This window comes from Diceros bicornis, chromosome 14 (genome assembly GCF_020826845.1).
Source record: "Diceros bicornis minor isolate mBicDic1 chromosome 14, mDicBic1.mat.cur, whole genome shotgun sequence".
Classification (NCBI taxonomy): Eukaryota; Metazoa; Chordata; class Mammalia; order Perissodactyla; family Rhinocerotidae; genus Diceros; species Diceros bicornis.
The window spans coordinates 64,689,750-64,699,727 of NC_080753.1; the positions used below are offsets into that span (position 1 = coordinate 64,689,750).

General features: G+C 58.6%; 1 protein-coding gene across 1 annotated transcript; it reads right to left on the reverse strand.

Moving 5' to 3' along the window:
* FOXC1 (forkhead box C1) lies at positions 1–3,982 on the reverse strand. The gene has a single exon (XM_058554045.1). The coding sequence runs from the start codon at positions 3,431–3,433 to the stop codon at positions 1,787–1,789; it is 1,647 nt and encodes a 548-aa protein (XP_058410028.1). The 5' UTR covers positions 3,434–3,982; the 3' UTR covers positions 1–1,786.
* Positions 3,983–9,978: the final 5,996 nt, after the last annotated feature.

Here is a 9,978-nt window from a genome sequence, read left to right on the forward strand (position 1 = left end):
CAGAGGCCACGTAAAGCAGTTTTTGACTGAAATTAGAGCGTATTTATTTGCAGCAATCCTTTAACAATGATCAAATTTTGACAACAAGCAACAGCAATTACTGCTAAGTGTTGCCTCTAGATAGGAGCGGCAGATAGCAGGAAACTGTATTATCTCGAAAACAAACTGAAAGGCCCTAAATGTCTGTAATCAAATCGCCATCTCCCCAAGTCTGATTGACAGGGCTGATCACCCTCAGATAATGAATTTATTACATTTCCTGGGTTATTTACAAAGGGGGAGGGCCAATCCGGATTGCCCCCTAGGTCTCACTGTAAATTAACAAGAAAAATGGGATTGAAAAGAAACCGCCCTAGACTACAATGTTCTGTGCCTCTCTCCTTTCTTGTTATTGCTTTAAATCTTTTTCAAAAAAATAATTGTTCTACAAACATATCTTCTAAAATGGTTTCCCAAAGATTAAATATCCCTTTCCAACCCACAGTATATGTTTTAAAAAAATCAGTCCTTCTACGTAACACATGAAGGACGGTAAATGTGGATGAGTTATATACACAAATTTAAAAACTGGTTTATTTTTCCTCTTACAAAGGAGTGAAATTAATAGGAAAAAATCTATCCAGCATTTGGCTCCCAGGGATGTATAATACACATTGCAATTTTTATGATACACAAGCCAAACCCATCTGTGTGTGTCTGCAGGCACATTCACATCTCTCTGCGCACAGGTATCTCTGTGGTGAGACCCCGTGCTGATTGATGGGCTTAAAATTTCCAAATCCTGTTCATTCTGTCATTACTGATAAAATGTATTTGTGAATATGCCAACTCAGATCTGTTTAGGAAAATATCTTTTTACTAGCCATAAAGCAAGCTGACTATATAGTACATTTTGCAGAAGATGCTGCAGGAAAAAAATCTAAACAAAAAGAGACTTCTATGTGAAATTTGACAAGGAATAGTCAGAGGGTTTCTCCATTATTTCAGAGATTTAGGAGAATAGGTAATTTCTAGTGTTTTCATCTCTGAAATCTTTTTTTTCTCGTAATAATTAAGGCTGTATTAAAGTATCCAGACATATAGGTCTCAATCAAAGTGAATGGTAATTTATTAACAAACAATGAATATGTTCAATAAAAAGAAAAGATGCTAGAATAAGATTAATACAGTTTCCCTTTTTATAATGAAAAAAGCACAACTTAAAGTTTCAGGCAATTTAACGTCAGGTTTTGGAAACACTTTCTGGCGTTTGGTCCACGACATCCAACTACAAATTAAAAATAAATTACTATGTTGCAATTTACATTTTAAAACAAGTCCATGAATAAAAGGAAAGCGATTTTCATATACGGGGACTTCCCCCCTCCTTTCAACAAAGGATAAAAATACTATCTCGCAGGTGAGAGGTGAAGGAAGGCGCAGAGCAGGGGTTGGGGGAGGGAGGAGGAAAACGTGCTCGCTGAAAAGCAGGAAGAAACTTACGTGTTATCTGGAGTAACACTGTCCTTTAATAAACCAGGACTTTGCTGTCTGTACAAAATAGTTTACGGTTTTGTCTATTGAGATAAGGCAAAGTAGAGGTGGCTTTGAATTAATCTTTTAAGAAAATAGTTTTCTTTGTGCTGGTGAGTTGAATTTTTGGAGGGATTCTGTTCGTTGGCTTGGTGAATGTTTTTGAAGTTTTTTTAAATTGGATTTTTTTTGGTTTCGATTTTGCACTGACGGTTCTTTTGGCTGTTCCTGCTTTGGGGTTCGATTCAGTTCGTCTTTGAGGAGGGCGGGGGTGTCAAAACTTGCTACAGTCGTAGACGAAAGCCCCGGACGTGCGGTACAGAGACTGGCTGGAAGGGAAGGCCATCTGACAGCTACTATTTCCGTTCACCGGAGAGTTGTTCAAGCCGATCCTCTGCGACTCGAACATCTCCCGCACCGAGTGGAAGTTCTGCTGCTGGCCCGGGTAGCCCGCGGCCGCCGCCGCCGCGCTCGCCAAGTGGCCCAGGTCTCCGCCCGCTTGGTTCAGGTACCAGGAGGTGAGGCGGCCTTGGTGGGCCGCAGGGTGGTGGCCGGCCTCCTGGCCGCCGCCGCCGTGACTCAGGGACGAGGAACTGCTGCTGGTGACCGGGGGCAGAGAGTAGTCGGGCAGGGGGTCGTCCACGGCGGAGCCGCCGGCGCCCCCGGGCGCGCCCTGCAAGTGGCCGCCGCGCTCCCCGGCCGCGTACAGGCTCATGGCCTGCAGGTTGCAGTGGTAGGTCCCCGCGCCCCCCGCGCCGCCGCCGCCGCCGCCGCCGCCGCCGCCCCCGCCCGAGCTGCCGGCGCTAGAGCTCTGGCTGCAGGGGGAGCTGTAGAGGGAGCTGTGGCCCGGCGAGTAGGCGCCCAGCGCCAGCGGGGGAGCGATGCCCGCGCGCGACGCCCCGGCCGCCGAGGCCAGGAGGCCGGAGCCCAGCTCCGCGGCCGCGCCCTGCGGCGACCCCCGCAGCGACGTCATGATGTTGTCCACGCTGAAGCCCTGGCTGTGGTGCGGCGGCGGCGCGGGCTGCGCGGGCGGCGGCGGGGGCGCGGGCTCCGCGCCGTCCAGGCTCAGCGGCCTCGCCGACGGCAGGCTGCCGGGGGGGCTGCTCCCGCTCGAGAGGCTGCTGCTGCTGCTGTCGGGGCTTTCGATTTTGGGCACCGCGGCGGCGCTGCCGCTGCCCAGGGCGGCGGCCGGGGACAGGGGCTGGGGCGGCGAGGGGCACGTACCGTTCTCGGTCTTGATGTCCTGGATGCGCACGGGCGGCGGCTGCGGGCCGGGCGCGGCGCCGTCGGCTGGCTCGGGCGGCGCGGGCGGGGGCTGGCGGCCGGGCGGCGGCGGCGGCGGCTCCTTGAGGTGCAGCCGGTCCTTCTCCTCCTTGTCCTTCACAGCGTCCTTCTTCTTGAAGCGCCGCCGCCGCCGCAGGAAGCTACCGTTCTCGAACATGTTGTAGGAGTCCGGGTCCAGCGTCCAGTAGCTGCCCTTGCCCGGTTTCTTGTCGTCGCGGGGCACCTTGACAAAGCACTCGTTGAGCGAGAGGTTGTGGCGGATGCTGTTCTGCCAGCCCTGCTTATTGTCCCGGTAGAAGGGGAAGCGGTCCATGATGAACTGGTAGATGCCGTTGAGGGTGATCTTCTTGTCCGGGGCGTTCTGGATGGCCATGGTGATGAGCGCGATGTAGCTGTAGGGCGGCTTCACCATGTCCTTGGGCTGCGGCTGCGGCGTGTAGGGCCCGTAGGCGCGGGCCATGCCGCCCGGGTACTGCTCGGCGTGCGCCGGGTGCGAGTACACGCTCATGGGGGCCGGCATGGTGGTGTAGCCGCCCCCGGCCGCCGCCGCCGCCGCGCGGTAGTAGCTCTGCTCGCCGCCGAGGTAGGGCACCACTCCCAAGGAGTTGGGGCTGGACACGGAGTAGCGCGCCTGCATGGCCCCCGCTCGCCGCCGCCGCCCCGCGCCGCCCGCCGCCCCCCACCCTCGCTCAGGCCGGCCGCGCCGGCCGCCCAGTCCGAGTCCGGGCCCCGCCGCGCTGCGTCCGGCTGGGCCGCCGCTGCCGCCTCCCTGCGCCGCCGCCGCGCGCGGCCTCTGCCTGCGCTGTCTCGGGCTCCTGGGGCGCCTCCGGCCACTTCGGGGCCCGCGCCGGCCGCCAAGGAGGGTCGGTGCTAGGGGAGAGGGCCGGATGAGGACGCGGCAGACGCCCTTGGAGGAACTCGCGGAGCAACTTCCAGGCAAGAACGGGAAAAAAGAGCCAAACTACAAAACAAGAAGGCGCCCTTCTCGCCACACTGCCTGCGCCTTCCAGGAGACTCTGCCCCGCGCCGCCGGCGAAGGCGGCCAAATAACCAGGGGCGGGGGGGGCCGCGCGCCGGCCGCCTTCCCGGGCCCCGCGTCACCTTTTTTTCAGTCTCTCGCGCGCCGGCCGCTTAAGGAAGCATTGGGAAAACTTCTGAACTTTTGAGCATCCGTCACCCAGGCGAGGACTTTTTTACGCAGTTACATTTTTTCCGGGCAGCGGAGCCCCGCCCCACCACGGCAGCAGCAGCCAATGGGAGGCGAGAACCGCCTCTGAATGAACCGGAGGCCGAGCCCGGCCGGCCCGCGCCCCGCCGCGGAGGACCGCGGGGCTGACCACACGCGCGCCGGCTCGCCGGTCCCGCGCCTGCGCCCGCGCCCGCGCCCCTGCCCGCGCCCGGCCTGCGCCCGCATTCGGCTCGCTCCCCGCGCCCCACCGCCCGCCGCCCGCTCTCGCCACTGTCTCCCAACCCGGACCCTCCGCACGGACGTCCATTGTTCCCGCAGACTTCCTGGGTCCTCCTGGGCCCCACGCAGACCCTTCCTCCGTCCGGCGCTCCCAGATGTCACCGAGTCCTCGAGCCCCAACTCGCGCTAGCTCTCTCCCATTCCTGGGCGGATCTGGCGGCTCCAGCGCCCGGATTTCCCGGGCCTCTCCTCCCCTCCTCCTTTCCCCCTCACCTTTCCTCTCTCCCCACCTCTTCCCTCCCCTCCAGATCGCCAGTCTCACTCGATTCGCCGACGTCTCCAGATGCCCCCATCCTGAGGTTCTCTTGTCCTGAGCTAGGTTAAAAGGGCACGGTTTTAAGGGCTCAGTCACAGCCATGCTCTGTTCCCGGTGGGCAAGGAGTTGTCGGCCCCACCTCGCCGTCCCAGTGACCCCTCCCCAGCAGAAATAAGGGAGGGGGATGTGGGCCCTTGCCGGGAGCTTCCGGTGGTGGTTCACCCAGGTAGGCTGCGCCTGCCCGCCTGCGAGCCGCCCTGCTACTCGGCCCCCAGGGCCCTTGGCGGCCGAGGGTGCCTGCGCGCGGGCTGCTGGAGCCTGGAGGCTTTCCCGCGGTCGCCTTCGGGGAGCGTACCAGGTCCCTCCGGTTCGCCGCGACCGCCCCCTCTTGTCAGGTCTGGCGCGTTTGGGCTCAGAGGAGGGGTCAGGCTGCGGACTCAGTGACATTAGCAGGTGTGATGACAAGCAGCAAATACGTCCCAGTCCAATCGCCATCTCCACACGCGCGTGGCTGCCGGCTCGCAGAGATAACGGGTGTGTTAGAGGGGAACGTTCAGAATCGCACCTGCAGGGCGGCTCAAGGATTCTGAGCGGATAAGCACAGAAGGCGTTATCCTTGCACATACGCCTGAGATTTGCAGTTTCTGGGTGACTGGAAGGGATGAGAAGAAGAGAAATGAGAAGGAAAAAAACGAAGGAACAGGAAAGAGACGTGCCTCGCTCCGTCTGCAACCCGATTGTGCATTTCGGCAACTCTAGAAAAGACCCTCCTGGAGACTGAACCCTAGCCCCTTTACTAGGAGCTGCGGGAACTGGCGAGCGGAGGAGACTGTGAAGAAGAGCAGCGGGACGCATTTAACACCTCCACTGCCCCGATTGCTGATAATCTTTAACTGCAAGACGTGTTGGGAGCCCCCTTTGGCCTCCTCCCTCCGCACACAAATGTTCATTGCTTCAGTTGTAAGATGTCCAGGGCGCAGACTTCTGGAGCAAGCACAGCTCCGTGTCACTTGAATATTTTAAAAAATGTATTTCAGAGTGGACATCTACCTGGAGAGAAGATGAGCACCTGCTACTTCTAGAACTAGCCTGGGGGGGGGGTTGCCCGGAAGTTCCAATTTCTGAGGCCGCTCCTCCTGGCCTGCTGTGCGCTGGGGTCACTGGAAACTCCTTTTCCAGGGTGTTCGCAAGGCCGAGTCACCGGCCGGTTGGAAGAAACACTTGATTTATCAGCAGGAGGCTCAGTCCTTGGTGGTTCCTAAACGCTTGTGGGGGGATGGAGGGGGAGGAGAAGCCCCACGACTTGCAAAATGAATTCGTGTCCAGCCTTCAGCCCTGTACCGTGACTTAACAAGCCCGTTTGGCAGAGGCTGTATGGGGCGCCCAGGCTTCAGCCTGGAGGCCAATTAAGTGGCCTTCCTAAACACTTCAGCATTTGGTGAATTCGATCTTTAAACTGCGTTTCTTCTGCCCGCTGCGACAGCCACTGTCAGTTTTCCCAGTGTGGGAAATGCCAGCGGGACCGGGTTTTGCAATCCACAGCTGTGCTCTGCTGTCTCCCCCAGGTCGCCGTCCCGGCCCTCCCCTCGCTCCCTTCCTAGTCAGCCCAGAGAAGAGTAAACAGCTTGTTATGTAAATTGCAAATCGAACAGCAGTGGTGTCCTGGGCTCCCCGCTTCGGGTATGAAAGTTGCCGTTGTGAAATTGGTGTCTGGCATGCGAAATGAAAAGGAGGGTGCAGTTTTATAAAGATCAACTTTCCCCTGGTTTCGCTCTGGATATTTGCCAGGAAAAGATATTCGCATTTGTGTTTTATAAGCTTACTCGGAAACAAACCTCCGGTAATTATGGCTTGATTGTATTTCGAGTACTTTACTTATTTTATTAAATATCATTGTTAGTGGTGTTATTTGAACATTAAGGTGCAGAAATGAAGTCTTTGGGGGGAATGAGTTGAAGTTTTTATTTTCGGGTTACAGTTTTTGATGCCCCTTTTGTTGCTCCAGTGGTGGTTCAATCATACATCTCCCCCACAGCCCTCAGCTCAACTGGCAGAAATGCCCCCGCAGGAAACCAGCTTCTTTCCTGACACCTCCAGTACTTGCAGCCTGAAGGTCCCGCAGGCGACAGCGGTAATCGATGTTTGGTGGACTGTCGCTCGGCCCTCCCCTGCCCCCATCCCCTCTCTGACCTCCCAGGCAGGGTCACAATTCCCTGCCCCACCGAAGAGTTCTTAGCTCTGGGGAGGGGTGACGTCAGAGCGATCCTTAAAACAAGGCCTCCGAAGCCGCTGCAGTGGAAAAGCACGGGGAAGGGAGATGTGGCGAGCCCTCCAGGAAATGCCCGAATTCGGGAACTTGGTGACACCGCAGGAATGTGTGTATGTGTGTGTGTGGGGGGGAAACAGTGCCTAACTCAGGTCACCAGGAGCCAGGAAGGAGCTTTTCCTTTTCTTTTTTCAAGTCAAGTAAAGGGAGTAGGGGTCGAGGCGGGGGCCTAGTGTCCAGGAAATGACTCTCGAGGGGCATGAGCCCAGCCCGGAATGCACAGATTGTCCCCCGTCAGAGACCCCTCGGGAACTTTCCAGAGTCCCTCTCAGCCCTGGCCAGCCGAATCGCCCCGCGCCGCGCCCAGACCCCTCCCCGCCCGCTGTTCCGGCTTATTCACGGCCTTGGCTCTGGGTGGTGCTCAGGAAGACGGCCTGTCGGGGGCTAGGACGCCCGAGTGCCGGCTCCCGGGTCCCCGCTTGGCCGAGGGGACAAAGGTCAGGCAGGCTCAGAAGACGGCGGAAGGGGCTTCTCCTAGTCTAGACGGTGCAGCGAGTCGGAGCTCTGCACAGCCAGGAGGGAGGCTGCACGTCCGCAGCCGTCTTACCGTCTTCCCCTTCGCCGCTGGGAGACCAAGTGGAAGATTAAGGCAATTATCCCGACAATGCGACTTGAAAACTCCCCACTAGACTGAATTCACAGACAATTGAAGCGAATTGGGGGTGTCTTTGCGCTATTCAGCCAATTGTCGTAATTCTCCACCCGGCCTCGTTTAAGTAGACCAGAAGCCCAGGGTAGGGGAGGGTATCCTGGTGTCAGTAACCGTTATTCGTTATCAACCCGGCGGCCCGGCAGGTAGCGTTTGTCCCCGGTGTGACTTTTCAGGGAGGAGGAGGCGGGGACCGAACGTCTGGGTGGCCGCGACGCCAGGCGATCCACTTCATCTTCTCCCTTAGTTGGGGGGTTTCTGAGTAGAGGTTCTGTTAACGCAGTGCCTCTAATTCAGCCCCTTCCTTAGCAGAAAAATAATTCCTACAGTAAATGAAAAGAGCGTTTGTTTTTCGATTGTGTTTTGAAAACAAAGTGATCTACACCGCCTGTGCACACGAGTAAACTAGTCGGATAGTTGCCCTCCCCGGGCAGCCCTCCACACGGGACGTTTACAGGATGGGATAATATAACGTCATCTCCCAGGTCCCCGAGATGGGCCGTCCACTAATTACTTACACGGGAGAGAGTGTGCCAACACCTGCTCGTGGTTATCCCTCGGGACGGCCCATCTGTCCCTTCTGTAGGAAAGCCTCCGTCTCCCTGAGCGTTTCTGGGGCTCAGAGCAAGCTGAGTAGCAAGAAAGGGCCACAGGGCGTGCGGGAAGTGAATTTTTAACTTCAGTGCCTGGCAGAGGTAAATGGAGATCAAAACTGCCCCCTTTCATTAACAATCCAGGACAAGAATAAAATTTGTAAAGTGGTGGATGATCGGAAAGGACTAGCTGTGTACATGCGTGCGCGCGCGCGCCTCAGTTTCTCCTCATCCAGGTCCCCCGCCTACTCAGGGCAGACGCTGCAAGCGGGGCCTGGAAGGGTGGAGGCCCCGCCACCTCCCCGCTTGGCGACTTCGGCTCGGGTGGGGCGCGCCGCCAGGCCCCGGCGGTCCTCAAGACCCAGGGGCTGCGAGCGCAGCGCCGAGATGGCGGGGTGCGGGCGGGCACAGGCCGTCAGGGAACGGCGGGGCTAAGGCGCCTTCCCGGGGCTGGAGCGGAAAGCGCGCTTCAGCAGGGGCGCGCCTCGGCTGCGGGTGTTGGAGGAAGAGCTTTGATCAGCGGACAGACCCACAGACACTTCGAAACCGCAGGCGCGGGGAGGTCGCCTGCACCTTGCTGCCGGCTGGGCCTGTGTCCGGTGGGCGGCGGGCGCTTCCCGAGTCTCCAGCCCCGCCCGGTGGCGGACCCCCGCGCCCGGGCTGCCGCTGGCCCTTCCTCCCGCCTGAAAGCGACCTTCGCGGAGCCCGAGTCTCGACGCCCCGGCCCCTTCGCGTGCCCGGCGGGCCTGAGCTCTGCGACTTTGCTCCCGACGTCCCGCACCCGCCCCGGGGCGTCCCAGCGCGCGGACACTGGTGGGCGCAAGGCGGGGTCTGGTGGGCGCAAGGCGCAGTCAGCCTCGCCTCCAGACCTCGTGCGGAGCAGCCGGAGCCGGCTGTTTGCACTTCTCAGGGTAGGGACAAGGCCGGCACCGGGCTCGGGGCAACAGGCCTCCCCGACAGCAGTTGGTCCTCGCGTGCCTCTGTGGCTGGAAGCGGTGGCCCGCTGGCCGGCGCCCCTTCCGCCCTCCACAGGCTTCCCGCCCCTTCTCCGCGAGGGCAAGGCAGGAAAGAAGGGGAGATGTGCGAAGTTCCGAGGCTGCTTGACAGCCCGGGGCTGGGGCTCGCTGGCTGCGGGGCTCAGGTCCCGGGCCAGTCCCACGCTCCGGGGCCTCGGGCCCACCTGCCGCTCCGGGCTCCGGCCCTGGGCACAGCGTGTGCTCCGAGCGCCCCCTGTCGACCGCGGCTTCGTCTCCGCTGCGCCTCTGCGGTCGCCGGAGGCTCCACCGCCTGGTTCAGGCCGCCCACCCCTTCCTCAGCCTTCCCTGGGAAAGAGGCGCCTGAGGAAGGGGTCCCTGGGGAACCCCACGCCGTTGGAGTGGGGCCCCGCAAGGCCTGGCTCCTTGTTTTCGCAGCCTGCAACCTACCCAGGATCCAGGTGAGAATAGTCTGGTTGTGAAGTCCCATGGGGAGACCAACTCAGACTCCCAGGCAGACACCAGGGACGTTTTTGTTCCTGGAGCCCGAGGTGACCTGGTATGAGGCTTGCAGCCACCGGCTGGCTACATTCCTTCCAGGCGGCCCCTTTTAATTGATGTGCACGTTACAGAAAAAGCAAGGCCACTTCATCAAGTGAATTACATTCTGAGAGATGCCAAGGAATGTATTTACTGGCAGCCAGGTTTGCCAATAAAAGTTGCAAATGAAGACTGCTGGTTTCCAAGAAAATGTACTTCTGTTTTTTAACCACTCTTTAGTCTTAATTACGAAAAACTGAAACTCCAAAGAACCAGTTTAGAGAACAGGACTAGTGAGTGGCCGTGATGGTGGCTGCTAGTGCGGTCTCACACCCCCACACGCATTTACACACCCCAGAGATACCGCATGACAACA

Coding starts and splice junctions, on each gene's coding strand:
- FOXC1 (XM_058554045.1), bottom strand. CDS start 3,433: ATGCAGGCGCGCTACTCCGTGTCCAGCCCCAACTCCTTGGGAGTGGTG.